Source organism: Cinclus cinclus, chromosome 19 (genome assembly GCF_963662255.1).
Source record: "Cinclus cinclus chromosome 19, bCinCin1.1, whole genome shotgun sequence".
Classification (NCBI taxonomy): Eukaryota; Metazoa; Chordata; class Aves; order Passeriformes; family Cinclidae; genus Cinclus; species Cinclus cinclus.
In genome coordinates, this window is record NC_085064.1 from 4,102,662 (window position 1) to 4,127,092 (window position 24,431).

Below are 24,431 nucleotides of genomic sequence, written 5' to 3' on the forward strand. Positions count from 1 at the left end.
AGGGCTGGCCCACACTGCTGGGGGACTCCAGCATCACCTCAGTCCTCTGCCAGTGGGCATGGCTCCTGTGTTTTCCATGCACAGGGGTGGTTTTGGTGCTCGGCTGCTGTTGCCGGCAGATCTGGGATCGTAGCGTGGTTTCCACTCACGTCAGCCAGACTGGAGGAGCAGAGGATGAAGCTGTCGTTTAAAAATCTGCGTAGGATCATCCTGTCTGGGCTGGTTTGACAGCGGGGGATTGTTTGCTTTGTGTTTCTGCTGCAAATCTCCCAGGTTCAAAAAAAAAAGGTTCAAAGCCACTCTGCCATTTCTGCTGAGGGACCACTACATTCCCCAGTGACTGAGGCAGGTGGCTGGGGACACTGGTGGGTGCACATGCACGAGCTGGCCCCACCAGAGGAGGGAAAGGCTCCACACCATCTCTGGAGCTGTGTGAATGCCCACGACTTCTGTCTGGTTACCTTTGACCGGAGCATTCCACGCACAGTAGCTCCCACATCCCGTCAATCCACCATGTCCTGTTCCTGTTGATTTGAGATGGTTCTCTGGAACATCTCTTCTATTGTCCAACCTCTGCTGCTGCTGCTTTGCCTGGTCTTCTTGGGACTCTGCACTTGGAATTTTACTTTCCTTTGCAGCCTGCCTTTGTGGCTTGTGACTTTTCCAGGATTGTCCCTCTTGGCATCTTTATGGCTGCTGGGTGGGAGGTCGCTGTGATCTGGAGATCAGCAGAGCAGACTGGGCCCCTGCCAGAGGTGTGTGACAGCCTCTGAGTCTGTCCCTAGCCCTTGAAGTCCAGGGAAGCCCCAGACACGAGGGAACCAGCAGATAATGAGACTCCTACACCTCTACACCACCTCTGCAGAGATTCCCATTCCCATGGTACAGATTAGCTGCTGAACAGGATGATGAGCTCCTGGGAATGGTAGCCCTGGGAGACTCTGGCACTTGAGTGTGAAATCTGTGTCCTTCTCAGGATGTTTGGAAGCTGCAATGTCAGCTGACCAAGCCCAGCTTGTTACTGGAAAGTTGTTGTTGGAAAGCTGAGCTCTGCTGACCAATTGTTGCAGGTAGGTGAGTAACCTGAGCTGGGGTTGAAGCACAGGTTTGAATCACCTTTCCTGGAACCAGAGCTGTAGGCACTGCCTGTGCTGAGGGCAGGGTTTGGTGCTGGTGAAATGTGGGACAATCCTCCATGGGAATGCACTTTGCATCGAGTCACCAAGGAATCATGAAGGAGCGGGACACGGACTGCCTGTGCTAGGGAGTTTCCAGGGCTGTAGCACTGCCTCTCTGCCGTGAAAAGAGTTGCCAAAATTCTGTCAGTCAGCAGCTGGGCATGACCCTGGAAATTTTGCCTTGTCCATGTGCTCCAGATGTGATCTCCCCTCTCTTCTCCCCTGCAAATCCATTCCTGGGGCTGCTGCAGTGCTGCCTTCTTCTCCTTGCTGCTAATCTCAGCCATATGGTGGATGAAAAATCTGCCTAATTTCCAGTTAAAACTTAATTTATGGTGGGTTTATCCCTATTTGGTCTTGTTCCAGGCTTGCCCATTAACTCACATTGAAGGACTGGTTTTCTCATCCTGGCATTTCCCCCAGGAATGATGAGCCAGACCCAGCCTCTGGGTCTGCCCCAGCCTGCTGGGAAGGGGCCCAGCTGTTTGTGCGAGTGGCACAGAGGGTCCGTGTGTGTGTGAGACCCCTCTAACCCCGGATCTTGGCTCTGGCTCCTGCGTGGATGAGTCAGCCCGGCGCTGGCTTGGCGCTGAGCGGGGCTCGCCAAGCCCGGCTTACCTAAGGCTGCAGGAATGCCTGGCTCAGCGGAGCTCCTCGGCTCTGCTCCACACCCGGGCGTGCTGCGAGCTGCGTTTGTGGCCCCGGGCTGCGGCTGCGTTTGGGAAAGCCGGGTAAAGGCTGCACAGTCCCAGACTCTTGCCATGCAAGAGACTCCTCAAAGTGAGACCCACGAAGCCACCGAAAAGCGCTTGCCTGGAGTAGGGTGTGATCATCCTATTGATGTCATCCCTGCTGGGCCCAGCAAGAAGGGGCAGCTGTAAGGACATAAGGACATAAGCTGTAAGGACGTAAACTCCCGTTTGTTTCAGGGCAGTGGGGATTTTCATTGGCATTTCATTGTTGGGTAGGTAGCATGTCCCAGTGTCTCCCCCTGGTTTGGTGTGAATCGATGAACCCAAACTGCTTCTCTCCTGCTGCCCTCGCTGGGAAGAGACCCTGAGTGTCACTTCTGTCACTGAGCCTGAGCTCTGCAGCTGTTGAGGGTGAGGGGATGGCTCATGGGCTTGGCCCCAGGCTCACTCTTGTTTGTGAGAGCAATAACATCCGTGTGATCCGCGTCTGCAGGTGATAACACGAGTTGCTCCATGTTGAGACTCCCACCCCTCTGCTGACCTCTAACCTCTGCTGTTACTGAAAATTCTGTAGGAAGGTACTTTTCATAGCAAACCACCCGATTTTGTGCCGTGCTTCCTTTAGGAAAGCTCCAGTTTAGATTCACGGGTTCTCTGGTGGGAAAAGCAGCTGGGAATGTTCACCTGGGCAAAACTTTACACGCACAATTGTCCTACAAACGAAGGGATCACCAGCAGTGATGGTCTCTCAGTGCCATAAGGCTCCCGAGCACTCTGTGGATGTGAATTATTTAAGCCTCATTGTGGTCCTTGGAGTACAGGAAGGCGTTGAGCTGAAACCGCCTCTGACAATGGAAAACAGGGATGGGAGAAGAGACTGGAAGAAAGGGGGAGGCTCCAGCTCCGACCATTCATGCTCCCTCTGTTTCACACCCTCTCATCCTTCCAGCTCTGCCTGTTTGTCTGTCACAACAGCCAGGGGGAAACGCTGTAAGTGCCGCAGACGCGGTTTGATCATAATCACAAACCAACAGCAGGCAGGACCTGTTGTGCATCTCCAAGACAATGCGCGGGCTTGGCGAGCGCCACGCATGTCGATGAGGCTGGGGAGCTCCCGGCGGGGCCGAGCAGCAGCCGGAGCCAGCGCCGAGGTTACCCCGAGAGAAAGGAGAAGCTGGGGACAGGCGGGGAGCCGGGGCGGGCTGGCCAAGGGCCGCTCGGCCAGCCTGGGGAGCGGCGGTGGCTGCACACACGCACTCACACGGGCGCGCTGCTCGCACCCGCGCACGCTCAGCTCCCGGTGCGGCTCTTTGATTCGCGAGGGAGGAAATAAGACCTCGTAGGAGCGGCAGGAGCAGCGGCTGTTGGCAAGATGTGCTGACAAAATTGGACGGGGAGAGAGATCTCCGATCGGTTTCGCCGCCTGGGCTGGACCTGCTCCTGGGAGAGGAGCGGCGGAGGAGAGAGACGAGGATGAGCAGCCCCTCCATCCCCGGGAAGATGGAGGCAAAACCTTTGTTCAACGTGCAGAAGGCTCTGGTGCAGCCTGTGCAGATGTGCATGCTGGATATCCCCCTGAGCGTGCAGGATGACGATGTGAGTAGAAGGCAGGGCGCTGCCAGCCCGGGGCCGGCTCGGGGACACGGTGGGTGTGTGAGGGGCAGCGAGGTGCTGTGACCCCACCCCGGCACCATCCGGGGCCGGTGAACTTCTGGCAAAGTTGACGATGCCAAGAGCTGGCACCGCCTCCAGATGCGACCGTTTCCTCTCTGAAGTGCTGTTGTCTTGAGGCGGACTGTGGTGCTTGCCAAATCCAGGGCACCAAAACGAAAGGAGGGGTTTGGGAGGGAGGGGAAGCCTTTCTGTGTTGGAATAAGAGCCGTGCTGTGGCTCGATGCAAAAGGGAGTGTTTGCTACGCGTGTCCTGGCTCTGCTGCCCTGGAGTCGCTGGTGGGTGTGAAAACCTGGGAGGCAGCTCTGCCTTCACACACCTTGGTGGCTGTCCTGCCTGGTGTCACCATCCGCGGGCTTCGGTCCTGCCCTCTCACTCTGCTGCAGCTGCAGGGTTTGGTTCACCATGCAAAAACTGGTGTCGATTGCAGCATTGAGGCAGAGCTTTCCCAATTTGGGTCAGGGGATTCCTGCCCAGGCCTCCTCTTGCCACCCTAATTCTGCCCCTCACAGAAATACACCCCAAATCTGACTGTGTATTGAGGACCCTGGGATAAAGCTACTGGAGAATCCAAAATCAGGGGCAATGCTTTTTAGGGCTGGTGGGTGGTGAGCAGTCAGTGTCCCACCATTTATAATCCCCCCTTTCATAATTTAGCCACCTCTGTAAGGGTTTGGGGTGTGATCTAGGTGCTGTTATAAATTGAGGCAAAACTTGTTTTGGTTTTTTGGAGCAGGGGAAGCCCATATCTTGCTGTATGTGCTCAGGGCGTGTAGTGTCACTGCAGGAGCCTTAAATCTGAGTTTTCTCTATGGCCACCAACTGGTCAGTCACAATCACTCTTGCCTTCCCTTCAGCACTATCTGTGTGTTTAAAGAGGTGAAACGAGAGCACGAAAACGAGCCCAGCTCCCCGGGAGGAGGGGGCACTTTCCTGCAGGGCGGTGTGTTGGATCCCGGCAGGGTGGGGAGCCCCAGCCCAGCATCCCGAGTGTCCCTGCAGGGACTGGGGACTTGCAGGGAGCCTCCTATTTTTAGAAAACACCCCGGGGGGCTTTGCCAGGATCGGCAGTGTTGCTGCACTAATGAGGATAATGAGGATACCTGTGACAGCCACTGCGGAGCTGCTGAGGTGTGCCGGGGGTGGGCAGCACGCCCCAAAAGCGCAGGTGCCTCCTGCAGCAAGGAGGGAGGGAGGTGGCTGGAGCGGGGGGTGAAGCAGGTGAAGCAGTGCCTGGATACTTTATTCTCCTTCAGCTTGATTCCTAAGCAGCAGATTTCTCCAGGCTTACAGCAGGCAGTCTCTGTTCCTGCTCAGCAGTGCAATCTGGTGCTGAACTTCCCTGCAGCCCCTGATGCAGCGAGGGGGATCCTCAGGGCTTGCCCGACACAGGTGGAGGCTTCCCTGCTTCCCTCCCTGTTCTGGGCATTGGCTGGGGGTGGGCACAGGGAATGCCCTGGCCTGGGTCACTCAGGGACCTCTTGCTTATTGTATTCCTGGTTTTCAGCAGAAAAGAGAAATCATTCTTAAAGGGGCTGTGCAATATGTTAGTACTAGGGGGTTTTTTATTATTTGGTTGGTTGGGTTTTAACAATTCCTACGAGGCCCCTGGAGGCTGCTGGGTGACAGCCAGTCCTGACAGTGTCATGGTGAGGCTCCAGTTGGTAACTAGCACATCAGGGTGTCCCCAGATCTCAGGTCATGGCCAGGGCATTAGTGCAGGGCAGGAGAGGTGAGGGCTTCCCTGTGGAAATTCGAACTGCCAGGGGCTCACACTGGGACTTGGTCTCCAGCATTCATGTTTTCACATTTCTCAGCCATGCTGGGCTCACTGGTGCCTCCACCCCCTGCCCTCTCCTGCACTGGGCAGAGTGGGATGAAACCCCCGTTGGCAAGCACTGTCCAGCAGCATCCATGAGCAGGAGGTGGATCAGGGACTGCTCTGCCTTTCCATGCTCATGTACCCCAGCTCTGAGGCTCAATTTCCATTCCTGGAAAGCAGGGGCACAGTGGGTCCCATCACTGGAATCTCTGTCTGCTGCAGAACACAGACTGGGAAATGCCAGCAGGGAAGTCCTGAGTGGTGTTTTTGTCTGTGGGGTGATGGAGAAACTCCTCTTTGAGAGCTGAAACATTCCCCAGGCAGGCAGGGTTTGGTGTCTCACGCCCACCCGCAGGTCCCTGCTCATCTCCTGCCATCGCTTCCCTGGTCTGCGTGGGCACCAGAGAGGGAGCAGTGTTGGCATTTCCCCCTCTATTTCAGGACTTTAATTTCTATTTCAGGCTCATTAATTTCCTTTCTTCTTGGAGATGACACAGGCAGGTTGGGAAAGGGTTAGGGGCTGCATTAGCTGGGGCTCTTCTGCAGGATCCCGTCCATCACATCTGAACCATCCCTGGAAGGCCTGGCTGGAAAAATGGGCTTTCCTACTGCTCCAAATGCATTCACTGAACACACAACTCACCTTTTCCAGGCTGGATTCCCAAGGGAGCAAAGCTTTGACTTCAAAAAGGAGCAAGGCAAAGCCCAGGTTGGAGACACCCCACAAAACATGAACCTCTGGCTCAAATCTCTTCTCCCAGGGCAGCAACTCTGTTGGGTCAATATCTCATATTCCTGTTTTTTAGGGAAACCACTCTGCCCCAGCACTGGACGGGGTCTCCTTTGGGGGCACTGGAGGTGCTCATGCCCACGTTCAGTGGGTGGCCAGCTGGAAGGGAACATCCCCCCCAGGTTACTCTCGATGTGGTGCTGTGTATCAGGCAGAGCAGGCTCTCGTTTCTGCTTCCCTTGATCGCTTTCAGTGGAGTTGTCAATCCCCCCTTTCATAATTCAGCCACAGCAATTGCAAAATTGCCCAGGCTGCCTCTTTTGCGATGATGGGGAGGGATTTCCAAAGCTTTGCTAGTAAAAGAGCAACAGTTTTTATGTCTGGGAGGTGGGGAAATCAATAAGCAGGCTGTTGCAAGTGATATAGCGGCTTTTTGTGGCATCTCAGGCAGTTCGCTGACATGATAGAGCTTTCTGGCTCGCTGCTTGTCAACTTAATGGGCGACATCCCTTCCCCAGCAGTGCGAGCCCGCGGGGCTGGGACGAGCAGCGAGCCCACGTCCCGCGGCGATGGGATGCTGCTGCACACATCCAGAGCATCCCTCCTGCCTGCTGGGTCGATCCAGCCGTGGCTGGACATCCCAGGGCATGCCAGGCTGATGCCATGCAGCGGTCACAGCTTTGTGTCGTGATGGAAAACTGGGAAAACCCCCGAACCCCTCGCTGCAGTGTCCAGCAGCTCAGGGAAGAGCAGCACAGCCGGGGGCTCTCCCAGCACCGCTCTCTCGGAGCTGCACGCTGAGTGAAGCCTTGCATAGCGAGAGGAAATCAAGGGAAAATCTCATTGTCCCGCTTAGGCACTTGCATCCTCCACAGCCTGTCCTGATGCTCTCTCCCCATCTTTGCCTTCTTCTTTCTCCTCTGTGATGTCCTAATAAGTGCAGTCGGTCTGACTTCAAAGTGGTTAGCAGATATTTTCCACTCCAGTGAGCTAATTAGTTAAATTGCATTTCACATGCTAATTTATTCCTCTAATATTATTTTTTTTCCTTAGCATACTGAAATGCAGGAGAAGATAAAAGCTTGGTTTGACCTTAGAGCCAGGCTCAGAGGAGCTGGAGATGGGAACAAATGATTAGTTCCCAGGTTTGCTGTAGCACAGGCTTATTCCCTGCCGCATTTGAGACCTCATTCGGTGGAGTTTTAAGAGTTTTAGCTGCCTGCAACTCGGGCATCCCGGGTGAAACGTTGTTCCTCAGGCACACAGAAAGAAAACTTTCAGACCAGCAGTAATGAGCTACTAATTTCCGGCTTCATTGTTCCTGTCCGCAGCACCGGTATCACCTTGGAGTGCTGCATAAATCGCCAATTAATCCTTGCAGGACTGGGTGGGAATGGTGTTACTTCCCCCTCGGGGATGGAAAGGCTTTAATTGGAAGTCAGCGGGGCCAGGGAGCTGATGCTGGTGTCAATCCCAGGTTGAAGCTGTCGGGGCTGGAACGGCTTTAACTGGGAGTCAAGCAGGGACAGGGAATTGCTGCTGGTGTCAATCCCAGGTTGAAGCCGGGGTGAATCAAAGTCTGCCGTGTCAGTAGCAAAGGTCTCTCTTTTCCGCTGCGTGCATATGGTAGATGTTATCGAGAGGGAGGAGCTGAAAATGAGCTCTAGGACTATTTCCTGACCACAGTTACAGACAAAAACAACAAATCTCTCCGTCCCTGCTCTTGGCCAAACTCATTTTCCCTCAGGGAAATCACCGCTTGGTTCTTTGAAGATAATGTGAAACTATGGAAAAAGACTCCCAGGTTTAATTCTCATCTGTAAGGACAGAGATTTAGGAGCAGGCTGTATGTAAAATCTTGGGATCAGTTCTGAATCCATGCAGTGCTGGGGGTGTCCCTGCAGCCCCCGGGGCTGTGTGTAACCCCTCTGCTGATCTGTGCCTCTGTGCTGCTTGTCCCAGCACTGCCCCACGAGCCATCTGAACCCCACCAGATGCACATGTGAGCACATGAGACCATGAACACTCTGCCTTGTGCCTGTGGCTGATGCTGTCCCAGGAGGTTTTGGGGTGGTAGCTATCCCTGTTTCCAGCCCTGGGTGAGGCTTCAGAGAGGGAAGAGTTGGTGTGATGGCTGAGCCCCTGCACTGGTTTAAAAGGGATGGGGGAAAAGGAAAAACAGTTACTGCTGTTTGGGTCACTGGTGCTAAAACATCCAGAGCCTTTGCCTGTGTCTGTGTCCCACACTGAATAAACCTGTGAAATACAGCCCAGGGACTGCCAGGCCAGTAATGCCAGGGTTGCTACAAATGAGCAGGTAGCAGGATGGTGTTGACGCAGACAAGAGTTGCTGAAGCAGAATGAGAGCACAGACCTCTGGAGCCTCAGTCAGCATCTGACACAGCTCCCTGGGGTACAGCCTGTCTTGGGGCTCATGCTGGCCAAGGCCTTGTCATTATTGCCTGAACTCTGTCACCTCTGGGACATGCTGTTTGCAGGTTTTGAGATGCCTGGTGCTCACCAAATGTCATGAGCCCATGTATGGCCACACCAGTGGGTCTGTGGTGGCGGCCTCACGTGTGCCACAGCTCCGTGTGCTCACTGCAGGGGCTGGAATTGCCTGACAAACTCTCACTGCTGCCCTCATAGAGTTACTGGTGCAATTAAAGCTGTGCTAGTTCTCTGTGTATTGCGAGCCTATGTTTCCAGTAGTTGTTCAGTCCATCTATTTCCAATGTATTTTTTTAAGTGGCCTGGCTGCGTCTGTGCTTGTGAGAAAATGAGGTAAAATGCCCTGTGTCACATCCTCAGCTGGTGCACATCAAGGTCAACCCTCTGATTTTGGTGGCATTACAATCTGTCCCTAGCTAAGACAGTGATGTTCAAGGTGACCTCCTGGAGTGTTTCTCTACTTCTTTGCTCTTCCTCCCCATCCTTCAGCACCAACTTCTCTGTCTGAAGCTTGAGGGCAATGTGAGAATTTGCTCCTTGTGCAGCTTTTACTCCATAGATGTGGTTCTCCCGGAGGCACAGACTCTGCCTCTTGCACTTTCCCTCTTCCAGTGAAATGGGATCTCTTCCCTGCACTTTGAGCTTTCTCTCACTCTCTGCTCTCAGTTTCCATCCTGAGGATCCCGTGGGATCAGCAGAGCTTTTCTCGTGGCTCGGGGCACTGCCGAGGCAGCTGCACAGCCAGGTCCCTGTGTCCATGTGCTGCTGGCAGGATCTGACTCCATCCCTGCCCCCGGGGCTGGGCACCCTGACTCACGGCAAATCGGCCACGGAGCAGCTGCCTCCTGACAGTTCGATTCAATCAGTGCAATTTGCTGTCATCTGTCACCGTGCATCGGGCTCGGGGCAGCGCCTGCGGATGCAGCTGTTGCAGGAGCGTGCCGTGAGCGCTGCCCGCTGCCCACGGCTGCTCAAACAAGGCAAATCCAGTTTGCAGGCTGGTTTGGCACAGCACAGGCCATCAGACGCAGGCTGTTTGATGCCTGCTTTGGGTCTTTGCCAGAGCGCCAGGACTATTTGCCCCTGGCTCTGCTGCCCTCCCGAAGTGGAGGTGGTGAGTTGTGGGTGCGGGTGTTGCCCGCTCCTGGCTCCATCCCCTCCTCTGCACAGCCTCCCATTCCAGGTCCTGCAGCCAGGCTGGGGCAGGGACAAGGCTGCCGTCACTACAGCGTTCATTGGGAGCGTTCCAGCTGCCAACACAGGGGAGATGGAGGGTTTCCCCATTCACAACCCTTAGCATAACAGCAGAGCATGGGTGTAACCCCGGGCATCTCTCATCCAGGGACTCCATTCGAGATAACCCTATTTAATTACCCCGTGTTTCAAGGAGCCCTGGGGCTGGCTGTGCAGCAGCCGAGACAGCTGAGGGTGGCAATGCTGAGTGCCCCTGACTCTCCTCGAGCTGGACCCTGCCTGGGCTCGGATGTGGCTGCCACCACGGAGGTGGTGGCACTGCTCCTTGCTGACACGAGCTGCGCTCCTGTGGCCCGAGGTGTTGCTGAAATGTCCTCCTGTCACACACAGCGGCCGCTCCTCGATGAGCCGCGGGGCTCTGGGCTCTGCTCCAAAGCCAACACATGGCTCTGCAGGATCCCCTGCCCCTCGCTGCTCACTGGTGTCCCTGTGCAGGAGAGAGCAGCTTGCTTTTGTTAAGCATTGCCAAGCACACATAGGTGCCGCTGCTGTATCCAGATAGGGCTGGATTCAGCCATGGGAGCTTCAAATACTGCTAAGAAACATCCCTGCCAGGAGTCCTGTCCTGTACCAGCTCACTGCTGGCTGTTAAGTGCTGTTGAGATGCAAAGAGCATCTTTGGTTTCAGTGCAATTGTTGGTGAGGTGGTAAAACACTACAGGGAGGGGGGAAAGCCAGATGCAGCTTGGTGTTGGCTCTTTTATGAGCCTGGAGTGCTTTGTGGTATCGACACTGCTGGAAGGATTGGCTCCACTGCCCCAGGAGCTGGTTCTCCCCAGATCCCCCTGCCTGCCCCATCATATGACAATGGTGTAACAGGACAGGCAGGGCTGGTGGTTGGTTCAGTTGGGGCACAACTTGTGATATTTGGTATTTTTAACTCCCAGCTTCTGGAGTCATGTGCATGGCATCACTCATGGTGTCTGGAGAGGGCAGCACATGGTGCACCCCAGTGTTGTGGTCCAGAGCTCAGGCTTTAGGGCTCCTCCTCCATGCAGATTCTGGTGAAGATGTGACTTTAAGAACATCAAAGATTGTTTGCATTCAAAATCTGAATTGTTGATTTTCTTGTGTCATTTCTGTGCAGGCATCTCCTCAGCCCCTTGTCCTCACTCCTCTCCTGGCTTCTCTGGGCTTGTGCCAGGGTTGTCCCTGGGTGTGCTGGGGCTGCAGCAGCTTTTGGCAGCAGGACATTGGGTTTTTTCTTCCTCTTGAAGCCCAGGAGTGGGAAATAGCCAATCCCATTCTGCTGATAGCTGCCTTTATAATTCAGGTGCTGTGAGCTCCCAGAGGACAGCTGTGAGCATCAGGCCCTTCACCTGGAGATATCTGTTTGGGAGGACAAGGCTGTTTCGGGTGTGACAATCTTGGCAGTGTCTGGCTGTGATGTTGGTGGCAGGGAAATGCAGTGCTAACCCAAGACGAGGGGGCTTCCTCTCCTGCCCGCCAGGAAAGCAGCACCCAAAAATCTCCTTTAATAACCCCTTCTTGCTCATCCTTCTCCCTTTAGGCTCCTGTGTGCATTGCTCTGAGAGTCAGGGGATTTTCTTTCATCACAGTGCTCTCCCCAGCACTTCTCCTTCCCGTGCTGGAAACTGAGTGCGAGTCAGAAACTGCAACCAAGCGAGGAAGGAGGAGCAATGTGGTTTGTGGGGCCAGAGCCTGGGCTGGCCGAGCAGAGCAGCTGGGAGGTGCTTCTGGGGGCTCTGGGGAGAAGAGCTGAGGGCAGGGGAAGCAGGATGGAGGAGCTGTTCCAGCCCTCTGGGGTCTGGCAGTGTCATGGTCGTGGGGTCGGGGAGCCCCTGAACAGGGGGGTCCTGCCTGGGCAGCCCTGGCGCTGTCTGGAGGCAGGAAATGGAGACTAATCCCTCCCCACCCTGCTGTGTGCAGAGCAAGAGAGAATCAAAAGCAGCTGAAAATCCCGGATTTCCCTTTCTGTTTGGCAGACAGGGATGTGGGAAGCACAAAGGAGGAGATGGACAAGTTAAGTGGGCTCAGCTCCACCTTTTTCCGACGCCTCTGCACCCACAGCCCCTGGGGGAAATTGCTCTCCCAGCCCTCCCCAGTTACTTTGGGGTCAATCGAAGACCTGGCTGCTGCTGACAGGCCACAGAATGGCACCAGAGCCCATCTGAGACCTGTGACACACTTCCATTCCCAGGGGCCCTCGAGTGCCAGCTGTGCCCTGGCACACCCGCCCTGGGAAGGAGCTTTATGGAAGGTGACTCTCAGCCGGGGCTGGGGCAAGGAGGGGGAAAGGGAAGCTCCCCAGGGGTTTGGCTGTTGTGAGAGATGACTCAGTGCATGCCCTGGCTGGGTGGCACCATCTGTGCCACCGTGTTACGTGCCCACATGTCATGGAAACCCTGACACTGCTCTGTAGCCGCGTGGCACGAGTGGCATTGGGCAATGAACCATCAATACAGGTCTAATCTTCACTGCTCAGGTGAAAAAAGTCACCCTGCAACGGTGCTGGCAGCTCAGGAATGGATGGATGGATCAGGCCGTGCACTCTGTGCCATGGGAGGCAATGATGGGAGAAGCTCCTCAGGGCCCCAGTGCTGCAGAAAGTCTGGGTGAGACCTCGTGGAGCAGCTTGTTCCCTTCTCTGTCTGCTCCCTGACCCTCCTGCAGGAGCTTGGGTCACGTTTCCTCGCTGCTTTCCCTGCCATTAGGGGAGCCAGAAAGAGCTTAAAATCTAATTTCCTACCAAAATCAGGCTAATGCTGTCTTGGTGTCCCTCTGCCTGTGCCCTCTCTCCCCAGATGACTTCTGAACCTGCTGACCTGCATTGCACAGATCTGGCTGAGGGCTCGCAGATAATTAAGTCTATGCAGAGATGATGAAATGAGATGGTTGAGAGGAGGAAAAGAATCTTGTAAATGTCCCAAAACATCTGTAGCATGAGTTCATGTATTATTAGACACCAGCAAATCCACGTGGGAGATGCTTCTTACAAACACTTAACCACAAAAACATTTTCATTCTCAATTTGTACATTTTTAGGCACCAAAAACAGTCTCGAGACACAAAACCGTAGGAAGCAACACAAGTAGTTTCAGTGCTCATGGGACAACCTTTTATTTTAATAAAACCTGAAATTCTTTCGGCACTCAACATGATTCCCAGAGCCAAGGCTTGGAGGAAAAACAATATAAATCATGGACTCGAAAGTAAAAAGTTGGGAGGGTCAGCAGCACTGTGGCTGGACTCAGCCGTGGTGTGACTTGGTGGCATTTGATGAGTTTGTTGATATTTCTGCCACTGTAACTGAGGGACAGACCTGGCCCTCAGCCCCTCACATACGGTATTGTCTGGGACAACACTGCTCCTCCACTCCAAAACCCCCACAACTAAAAGAGTTCTGCTGGCCATGGAGAGAGGCCCTGGAATAACTTCCCCCACTAAAACAATGCGGAGCGGAAACCTTTCAAAGTGGTAATTACCAAAGGGAAAATAATTTTTTTTAAACATCCTTTGTCTGAGCGCCTAACAATACCTGGGAATAGTGAAAGACTTTTCCAATTCTTAATTGACTTTTCAGCCATGTCACTGTTTGTTTCATCTCTGCAATAGCCAGCTCAGGGCTGGGCAGTGAAACTTTCCCTTTCCAGTTCTTGCCAGCCCCTTTTCCTGACTCTCACGTGGCCAACACCAGTAAGTGTGTGCTCAGGCTGTTACAGCAGAATGTTTTCATGTCCACTCACTGCATCCCTGCCCAGCCCGTGGTGAATTTGGCCCAGATGACTTGGCAGGGGCCACTCAGTGTCAGCACCAGGGCGCTGGCTGCTGGTCCAGCTGCAGGACGTCTCTCCTGCTGCTGCTCCTCCTGCAGCTCCTCTCCCTCATCCCTGCGGCTGTTCTGGGCCCTCTGGCTCCTCTCTTGGCTGCTCACTTTCAATCACATCAGCTCTTCACTCTGCTGGAGCCTGGCTCCAAGGTATCACTCCTCACTTCAGATCAAGTCAGCTTTCCTGCAGCTTCCCGACGCATCTGGGTTTTGATTTGTGCTTTCCCTGACATTTGTGCAGTCAGAGGAGATACAGGACCATTGTTGGAACGTCCTTTTCACATCCCATCTTTCTTGTTTAACTGGGTTTCTTATTTCTGATAATCTCAGTTATTTATTGGTGTTATTAATGTTCTGTGTATGGAACACTTTGCTGTTGCTTTGTTTATTCCCATGATGTGGCATTTAAATCTGTTCCACTTTATTCCTATCCTGGCATAACTTTGTGCAAATCTGTTTTATTTCCCTACCTGTATCCCTTCAGATCAACTCAGCACCTTGCAACCTGTTTGGCTCCATTTTTAAGCTGCCCTTTGGATATAATTCAATCTTGGGCAAGATAACAACTCCATGTACTTCTTCCCTGTGCCTGTGCTATGGCATCAATTTTCTCTTGGACTTCTCAGCAGCTCCATGGCATCATTCCCTCCCCTACGTGTGTCCAGGCACGTCCTTCTAGCAGCAGGGCAGTGAATGGTGCTGTTCAGGTTCAGGGAGCTGAGTCTGAGCGTGCTGGGGTGGTGACACAGACGCCAGCCTGCATCGCTGTCCCCAGGGAGAACGAGCAGTGTGGGGTCAGAGCACGTCCCCAGGTTCTCGGTGATGCCCTGCACGTGCTGTCACCTGGGCAGAGGGCAGGGGGAGCCTCTCCTGGCCTTCCCTAGCTCAGAAGAACCAGTGGGAATAAAGCTGGAATAAAGCTGCTCTCCTGGCTGGAGCGTAGGATGCACAAATTCCCCATCTGTGTGTCTGGCACAGGTGAGGTGAGTGTACCTGTCCCTGCAGCAGCACAGCCCACCAGGGAGGGCACAGGTGGGAGCAGGGCTGGACCCTGGGCTGGGACAGGAGCTGAGGAGGAGGAAGAGCTGCTCTGCCAAGCAGAGTTTCTCTGTTATCCACTGGGATTTCTCTGTGGGTTGGTTGCCAGAGCCTCTCATTTCTGGGATTCTCCTTTTACACGATTCAGCTGAACGTGTCATTCTGGCTGGTTGTTGTGGGTGGAAAATTGTACTGCCTGCCCTTGGATGTGTTTTTGAAAGGTGAGCAGAGCCAGAGCTTTGCTCTGTTCTGTATCCACCCAGGTGGTGGATGTACGTTTCCAATATAAAATGAAATCTCGCTATTTCGTTTAATTTTTCTGGCAGATGAGAAGGAACAGCTTGATTTCAGAAATGAGTTTCCCTTATCTTCAGGGGCTACACCTATTCCCACCTTTCCCTGCAAATTTTTGTGGCTCCATAACCTTTCCCCTCTTTTCCACCAGCGGTTTTCCTTTCCCTGGCTGTTCTGCAGACAAGCCAAGCAAGCAAGGATGGAAATTACAATAACGGAGCACCTGGGAGGCTTGAACTCGCCACACACCGATTGCTAAGCAACAGGGAGAAATGTTTTTCCTGTTTTTCTTTTGCTTGCAAGCACCTTAGGTGGTATTTGCTAAAAGAGCTGACTGAAACATTCTGGCAGAAAGGTGATAGGGAGATAAAAGCTTCCTTTAAAGACAAACAGCTCAAGAAATAATAGTCCTTAGCAGAGGGGCTCTGGGGTGTCTGCAGCGTGTCAGGCTGCAGCAGCTTAATGCCTGCTGAACTCTGCACTCCAGGGAGTGCCTGGCCGGCATGGAGAGCCACGTGGAAAAAGAGAAATCGCTGCCACCGGGAGCTGCAGCTGCAGCTTCATCCCGGTGTGGGGATGGTTCCTAGCAAAACTCGCTGGGTGTCTTGTGATCCTCCTGAAACAGCAGCATCAGCTTTGGTTCCTGCATCCCCCTGCCAGCAGTGCCCTGCAAAGCGCTCTGAGGTCTCTTGGTGCTTTTCACACCTTGGGCCCTGCTGTCTTCAGCTTTTTGGGCACGTTTCGGTATTCACAGTTGTATCTTGCCTCTTAATTTTTCTGAGTGTTTTCTTCTTTGTCCATGTGCGTGCCCTAAGTGTGTTGTGGTCGCTTCTTTCTGAGAAAGTGGCTTGATCTCCCCACACCTTGTATGTTGGCCTTGTTCTGATGAGCTTTTAGAGGTCAGAAAATTTGGGAAATAGAGGTTTGTATTGTTGCTTGCTGCCTTAATGGAAGCTCCTCAAACACTTGATAAATTGCCTGGAGAAGAGAAGGTTCTGTGGCAATCTTAGCATCCCAGTGCATAAAGTGGCTTCAAGAGAGCTGGAGAGGGACTTTGGACAAGGGTCTGGAGTGACAGGGCAAGGGCCAATGGCTTCAGAATGAAGGAGAGTGGATTTAGATTAGATATGTGGAAGAAATGTTCCCTGTGAGGGCAGTGAGGCCCTGGCACAGGTTCCCAGAGAAGCTGCGGCTGCCCCTGGATCCCTGGAAGTGTTCCAGGCCAGGCTGGATGGGGCTTGGAGCAGCCTGGGGTAGTGGAAGGTATCCCTGCCCATGGAGATCATCTTTAGGGTCCCTTTCAACCCAAACCTGGTGGAATCTGAAAAAACCCAACCCCCCAAAAAATCTGTGATTCTGCTATGGCCATGGGGGTGGTGTGAGGAGTAGGATGGAGGAGAAATATTCCTGCAAACTCTTGAGTCTCCAGGGCTTGTGGAATAATTGCTGAGCTTCAGGAGCCGGCAGCCTCGGCAGGAGATGCCGTGGCCCAGCTGTGCACAGGGGCTGCAGGAAATGAAACACAGAATAGCTGGATGGAGACTTTTAGATCCTGATTGCCCGGGGATTTGCTGTGCTTCCTCTGCTAGAAGCTGACAGTAATTAGGGGCTTGCCTGGCTGTGTTAATCCTTGGTGTGGAGGAGAGCTGTGCTCCCGAATTAACCCGGTTCCAGATCGGTGGCTGCCCATGGGGGGCCGAGGGGAGCAGGGGGTGCTGCAGCTGGGGAAGGGCTGTCCCTGGCAGAAGGGACACAAAGGACAGGACAGCCCGAGCCAGCCTTCCTCCCTGCCAGCACAAACAGTTCACAGTGCCTGATCGGTCAAAAAGGGCCCCGAGAAACACCAAAACCTGGAGGCAGAATGGTCTGACTGCCCTGGATCTGAAATGCACAGCACAGAGTCTCCTAAAATCCATGTCTGCTGTAAGCTGTGGCAAGTGGTGGGTGGCTCTCATCTAAATCTGCTTAAATCAAGGCACTGATCATGCTGTGAGTGAGAATTGGGTCTGTGAGGGTCTGAGATCTGTTGGTCCCCAAATATGGGGGGGACCCAATCTCACATCTCGGTACAGATCGTATGAATGGAGCAGTGACATAATTTTCCCTTCTTGCACAAGCTTTGCTCCTCATCATGAAGTGGAAGAGATAGTACTGCTTGTTTACTGTTGGATTATTATTATTATTGTTATTTTTATTGTTATTGTTGTTGCTGCTGCTATTATTTCTTATAAAATAACCTTCTAGCTGAGCCTGGGCAGTGAAAACTAATCTCTTTTCCAATCAAAACTGGAAGGCCCAAAAAGTTTTAATGCCCAAAAAACTTTTTGAATTATCAATAAGTTTTGATCTAGCACATAATGCCTAACCTCCAGTTAGTAATTCTTGTAACTAGGTAGCACTTTTCCTCCAAAATGCCTTAAAAAGAGCAAGAAAAAGGGCTTCCCCAGCTACACAATAGAAGGAAGTGCTAAGGGCTCCATGTCAGAGCCTGACACGGACGCGCCTTGTGAGCTGGTGCCAGAGCTTGGGACAGAGGCCAGATAATGTTGCAACTCCCACATAAGCAGCCCAGTTCCCCTCAGAGTCTGCTGGTTTGGGTCCTGGGTCCCTCACTGGTCCAGCAGTGAAAGCTGGGGGTGTGTGATGCTCCAGAGGGGCTCAGCTGGAGGTGGTGAGGGTCATTCCTGCCTTCCCTGCTCAGCTCTTTGCAGCTGTGGTTTCACTGAGGCTCAAAGAGAATTTGGGTTTGTCAGGGTGGTGGCAGTGCCCTGGGGATGGTGGCAGGAGCACTGGGGTGTTTGCAGGCAGCTGATGCCTGGCAGGAGCAACTCCTGTGGAAGTGTTTGTGAGCCATGCTTTGGGGTGGGCAGCTTGATGGGAAAAAAACTCCACAGCAGCACTGAGCACAGGAACTGGGTCACTGTGGGTTTTGCCCTGTAGGAAATATTCTGCAAAACCCCAGTCAACAGCGGAGCAGAGAGATCAAGGCAAAGGAGGGCTGGAGGATGTAGCTGAGGGAATGCTCAGGCACCATGTGCTGGGGAAAGACAACTCAGGGTCCAGGCTGAGCCCGGTTATTAACTGAGGTCTGAATCTGCAGGTCCTGACTATATCAGATTGACCCAAACCAGAAAACTGACTTAAAGTTGCCAAAAGCTTCTCTGTGCTACCCTCTCCACGTTATTGACTATGCAGGAAAAGCTGGAGACTGCAGCAGAGGAGCAGAGCTGCTCTGGTGTTGGCCGTGTGGGTTTGTATTTATCCAGCCAAGAGCTGATTTCATAGTGGTAGAAAGACAATAATCGATGGATTTCCCACAGCATCCAATTCCTGGGCCTGCCAGAGTTGATGGGACACTTAGAGATGACATCAAAAAGCTCAGCGTGTTGTGAAAAGTTTCTTGCTGAGTTTGCCAAGTGCAAATTGACAGTATATATATATATTTTTTTTAATGAGTCACTCAAGCATGGATCGTTTTCTTAAATCCCTGAAGTCAAGCGCGTGTCAATTATCCACATTTTGCAACAATTTCTAGACCTTCAAGGGTGCCGGAGGGAAACCTGAGGGTGTGATCGTGCCTGTTCCCTTTCAGCTGTGTGCTTAGAGGCAAATAAGAAGCCCTGAAAAGTTATTTGTTTTGAATCTCATGATTTTCAAGAGCCTTGCCCCTGACGGCTGAGTGTTTGGGGTGAGCTAGGCAGAGCAAACATCCTGAACTTGGGCTCCTGACCCCGCTTTGAGTGTTTTGCTTTTCAGACCCAGAAGGTTCCCAAGAGAGGAGAAAGGAAACTGACTGGCTATTTTTAAACCCCTGCAGTTGCCTTCCTGCCTTATATTATTTATTATCCATTATCAGAAGTGTTTTTCCCCTGAAACCATCTTTAGTGGTCAACTGAGGGGTGGTGAAAATTGCCCATCAAACAGAGCTGCATCTTTCTGCAGAGGTCAGACGAAGCTGGGAGGCTCTGGGAGGGCTTTGCCAGCTGAAAATGAGTGGTGCTGTTGTTTGTTGTGTGCACTCGAGCTGTGCCAAGCGATTCCATGGGTGGACTGTGATTACTCTGCCCTAAGACTCAAACATGAAGCGGAGTCTCCCTCCAAATATTTCACAGCCCAGAGAGACAACACTGATTTCTGCTGGAAAATAGGGTCCCTGCCTCTGATTTTAGCATGTCCTGAACGAAGTGATGCACAGCACTGAGTTTCACAGCACATCTTGCAGTGCCACGTGGCTCCTGTGTGACGTGTCCGTGGGGCTGGGACACCTCTGCAGGGAGCAGCATCGCATCCTTCTGCGGCGGAGAGAGCTCCAGTGACCCACCTGGCACTGCAGGGTGACCTGGGCAGGGATCAGGGCTGCATCTCTGTGCCTGGGAAGGCTTAAAATGTGTATTTCCCCCAAAGATATGGGGCTGCCACGGGCAGTGCAAGGCTCTGCTGCTGGGCTGGGTCCCCTTTCCCAGAGTGTCCAGGAAGTCCCCTTTGGCCTCTTTGGCTCCAGATAAAGCAGGACAATAGCCCACGTTGTCCTGGCTCATCCTTCTGCCTGGTAAACTTTCCAGTTTGAAGCCTATCACAGCCTGGCAGCTTTGTTAATCCCTTCCTGCCCGGGCAGGAGCTGCTGGTGCCCTGGGCAGAGCTGGACGTGTGAGCCTTGGCTCCGTGTCCTCACTGGAAATAAAGCTGCGGGGCTGGAAGGCCGATGTTATTTCAGCTGCGGAGGGAGCTGAGGCATGAAAGTCCAGGTTTTGGTGGTGTCAGCAGCAACTGCCCGGACCCTGTGATGCAGTTTCTCAGCAGTGTGTGAGGAGGGAAGGGGAAGAGCAGGGGAGGGCTGGAGCACGCTGTGCTCAGCGCAGGGGGCTGATGAATGACAAACAGTTTTGCCCGCTTCTCTCTGCCTCTGAAAACAAAATTGTGTTGCAGGGGTTCTCTAAAGTGGGATCTGCAGCCCTGCTGTCCCCCAGGCTCGTTTTACTTTCCCGGAGTCCCTGCTGGGCTGAGAGCAGGTGCCCTGGTCCCTAATCCCCTCTTTGCCTGTGCATGGGGGGCCTGGCACTGACTCACCGCGGGTCACATCACTTCATGTCGCAGGGGACAGCGCCTGCTGCCTCCGCAGGGCTGGGGCCGTGCTATAAAGCGCAGCTGTGGCCAGCGAGGGGCTGGGCAGTGCCCTGGGCGCCGCTGGTGGGGGCTGAGCTCATGGGCTGAGATAATACTCGGATGAAAACACGTGCTGATGATATTCACGCGCTCGCAGTTAACACTTTTTCTTCGGCTAGTGGCTCGTGAAGCCCGGGTACTTCACGAGCACCTGGCGACACAAAGATCCTCTGGCAGAGCCGTTGTCACCGGTGTGACTTTGCTCGCTCCCTCCCACCATCGGCAACACCCCGGTTACACCCAGCTGGGGCTCCGGCCACCCCCGCAGCCCCCCGAGCATCCTCCTCCTGCCCACCGCCCCTTTTTGTGGCCTCGGGGCTTTTCACGCCTCCCGTATCCCCCGTTCTCCCCTCCCCGAGGGGGCCGAGCCGCTCCGGGCCGGCCCCCGGGGGCGGGCGGAGGCTGCGGGAGGAAATCCAGTGCCTGGTTTACAGCCGAGCCGGCTCCGTCCCGGCCCCGCCGTGACATCAGGCCGCTCTTTCGGCGCGGGGGCGGCTGCGGGCTCCCGGCTCCTGCCCCGCAGCTGCGGGAGCTCCCGCACCGCTCCCCCCGAGCATCTCATCTCCTCCCATCGCATCCCATCGCATCGCCCCCACGTCTCCTCTGCGGCTCCCCGGACAGCCGGGGGGGCTGGCGGGGCCGGCGGCGGGTTGCGGGGCCGGGGATGCGGCGACCCCGCCGATGGTGAGCCGCCGCCGGACCCCGCCGCACCATGTCCCCGCCGGCCCCGAGAGGATGTTCGAGGGCTGCCGGCGGGCGAGGAGCCTCTGGGGCGGTGTCAGGCTGGAGGTGGCCGGAGAGAGCAGCCCCGTGGTGCTGCACAGCTTCACGCAGCTCGACCCCGACCTGCCGCCTCTGGAGGTGAGTGCGGTGCGGGGGATGCTGAGTTGGCTTTGGGGGAGCTGAGCTGCTTTGGGGGGGCTCCGCCTCGCTGGCAGCGTGGGTAAGGCTGGCCCGGAGTTTGTGGACACCCACGGAGTGTTTCTCGGAATTTTGTTACGTAGAATCACGGAGTGGTTTGGGTTCGAAGGGACGGTGAAAATTATCTTTTCCCCACCCCCTGCCATGGGCAGGGACGCCTTCCACTATCCCAGGTTTCTCTAAGCACAGTCCAACCTGGCCTGGATCGCTTCCAGGGATGGGGCAGCCACAGCTTCGCTGGGCACTGTGCCGGTGCCTCACCGCTCTCACTGAGAAGAATTTCTTCCAAGTGTCTAATCTAAATCCACCCTCCTTCAGCTTAAACCATCCCCCCTTGCCTTATCACTCCCTGCTTTTGCAAAAGTCTCTCCAGCCTTCTTCTAGGCCCCTTTAGGTACTTTAGGTGTTTGATTTTGTTGCATAAATGCGTGCCCCTGTTTTTTTGTTTGTTTGTTTGTTTTTGTTGTTTGTTTTTTTGTTTGTTTGTTTTTTTTTTTCCTGTGAGTCCCTGTGTCCCTGAGGACTGGCAGGCAGCTGCCAGGCTCTGTAGGGAGAAACCAGATGCTCTCCCTCTGGGCAGCCAGGGAAAGGGGCAGATTGTTAAAACTTTGGGCTTTTAAAATTTGAGACTTTGGCTGCAGGAGGCAGGAGTCTGCTCAGATCTGAGCTGCTTGTAAAAGCTCTAGGCTTGTCCAAACCACAAAAGTGTCCTCTGGGAAGGTTACGGGCACTGGGAAGACTTTCCTGGAGGATGCAAAAATATTTGTGCTTGTTTGGAATCGAGCTCGGGTGGTTCAAAGTCAGGCTGGTCCCAGCGAGGCCCGAGTGCTTTGTTGATGGCAGTTGCATGTGGAGGCACCCGAAATAATCTGAGTCAGAGCTGGGCCTTTTATCTTAGTAATGCATGATCGTCGTCGGTGTGGTGGGAGTGTCGCCGATCGGGAGCAAACGGTGTGTCAGGAGAAGCTCAGCAGGAGGATGATTTTGCTGTTCAGAAGCCGCAGCCCTGGCGGTGCAGGGGTTAATACCAGCGAGGGTCAGCAAGTCTGGCTTTGCTGGGATTTAGAGCCAGCTGCAGATGTGCTGCTCTGGATGCTTCCCGCTGGAATGGGGACGGCGGAGGGGGGGAATCACCACTAAAGCCTCTTTAGTTGTTGTGCGGATACTCGCTGAGGACAGCCGGTGTTTTGGAGAGGGCAATGGCTCCTTCTCCCAGCGCCAAACGATCAACCCCACAACCTGTGATGGAAAGTCTTGGTCAGGCACGGCCAGGAAGGGATGAGCTCAGGCTCCGGCTGTTCCTCTTCACCCCTGGCCTGGTGGCAGCGGCTCATCATCTCTGCAGAGAGTTCATGAAAGCTCCATCCAGCTTGTTTTTCCCCCCTTCTCCCCTCCCTGCTGGTCTCTCCTGGGGGTGGGCGTACTGACATGGTTTGGAGCACATCATCTGGTTCGTGTTATGCCTGGCAGGAAGTCCAGCCTGGCCGGCCCGCGCCGCTCCGGGAGGCTGAGGGGCCGCGCTTTTGGCAGGGAGAGCAAGAGCAGGGGGAGGAGAAGAGGGAAAAGAGGGGATGATGCGGAGTGCTGCTCCTCTCATCCCCGGGAGAGCCTGCCTGGCACACGGTGCCCCGGCTGGAGGAGTCTCCGGAGAGGCTTTGGAGCATCTTGGGCGATGCGGCTGCGAGGGAAAAGTGACGGGAATGAGGGAGGGTTTGTATGGATCCCACTGAGCAAAGCCCCGCTCACCTGAGCGTGGCACGGGCACAGCTGCCAGCCAGACCTCCTCCCGAGCTGTCTCTGCCCACCTTTCTGCCCTGGGCTGTACGTGGGTTTATGCTGGGGAATGGTCAGGGCACTACCCCAGCATCCACTCACTCGAGCGCTCCTCCCAGTCCTGAATAGAGAAATTCCTTCCTTTTTGTAACCTATTTGCAAGTGATGGTGAGAAAAGGGGCGTCCCAGAGGGGTGCACGGTGACCCACGGCCTCCTGAGCAGCTTTGAGATGCACAGGGTGTTCATTGCATGACTGGGGAAAGGAAAAAATGTGTCATTGTTGTGACAACTGTGGTGGCCTGGTGGGGTTGCAGTCCTCAGGCAGAGCTGTAGATGCACACTGAGAGGAGAATATTATTTGAATAAGAACCCCCAGGGATCAGCAGTGTTTTGCTGAGCCCCGGTGACAGTCCCCAGGACACGGTGGGACCTTTGTCACCTCTGCCAAAGGGAACTGTGCTGGGTTTTGGCAGAGCTGTAGCAGAGTTTGCAGAGCTGTGGCAGCTCGTGGGTGGGTAGTCTGGTCCCACAGGGAATAGAGGATCCCTGGAAAGCTGCTGGGCAGGCTGCAGGGAATGTGGCTCACTGTCTGGTCCTCACTGAGCCCCCAGGGATGGCAGCAGGGAAGACTTTGCCTGTATCCCACAGCAACGGTATCGATCACCAGGCATCACTTTGAGGCCTCCTGGCCATGTGAGCCAAGTGTTCTCACCGTGATTTTAACCACAGGGGATGGAAAATTTAAACTGACTGTCTCAAGTGGGGGATTCACAGAGCAGCTTTGCAGACCTTCTGCTTTGACCTTTTCAGTTCCAATCCATTCCATATTCAGCAGTGAGTGTCAATCCTTCCAGTCCAGCAGGAGCCACAGAGTGAATTTGGTGTCCCTCCTGGTCCTGCTGGCCAGGAATGGCCTAAAACACCACTGCAGATGACACAGACTGAAACTTTCATGAAGCTGATGCTGCTGAACCTCTGACGAGGCCGGGCTGACTCTTTCATATAAAAAAGCCCATGTCCTTGTAATTCTGTCTGTGTTTGTTTTCTGAACAATTGGAGATTTTCAGTTTCTAAATGAATCCTTGAAAACTTGAATTGCTCAGCCCAGATGCCTTGTAGGTCAGTGCTTGTTCTTTACAGCTGGGAGGGAGAGGCAAAGATATCTCTTAAAAGCCATTTTCTTTTCACTTCCTATGGTGCCTTTGGAATAAGATCCTTTTCTCTCAGCCTGTTCTCCTCCCCCAGGCACAACCTGATATGTCCCTTGCAATTTGCCAGATGAACATCATCTGTTGGTATTTCTTGGATGGGGACCTACCTTCTGGCTCCCTTCCAGAGAGGTTTGGAGCCTGTGGTGAGGCCTGGAGCAGGCTGGGATGCTGATTGTTGGTGGCTGATGCAGGGTGGGATTAACAGGGGTGGGATGGATTTTTTTTATTATTTTTTGATATGGTTAGGGAGAAGTTGAGGAGAAGCTTCCAAATGTGTTTGTGTAATAATTGTTTTACCCAGAGGCTGCTGTGCCATGTTTCCATAAGGGTTGGGATCCCCGTACTGGGGTCTCACTGAGATTTTAGTAGATTTAGTACCAGACTGGCAGCCCTGGAAATTGAAATCTGTGTTTGTTCACAGGCTGAATGGGCAAACCACCC

General features: G+C 54.0%; 1 protein-coding gene across 3 annotated transcripts in view; it reads left to right on the forward strand.

Annotated features, from left to right (window-relative positions):
• Window positions 1-24,431, forward strand: part of RALGDS (ral guanine nucleotide dissociation stimulator) — a 56,781-nt gene that overhangs the window by 11,987 nt on the left and 20,363 nt on the right. The window contains exon 1 of one of the 3 annotated variants that reach the window (XM_062505944.1): window positions 20,766-20,945. The exons of 1 other annotated variant lie outside the window; for it this stretch is intronic. In XM_062505944.1, coding sequence (XP_062361928.1) covers window positions 20,766-20,945 — 180 coding nt within the window. Of the gene's footprint in view, window positions 1-20,765; window positions 20,946-24,431 lie in introns of those variants that run through there. One more of the 3 variants, XM_062505946.1, reaches the window with a different exon arrangement.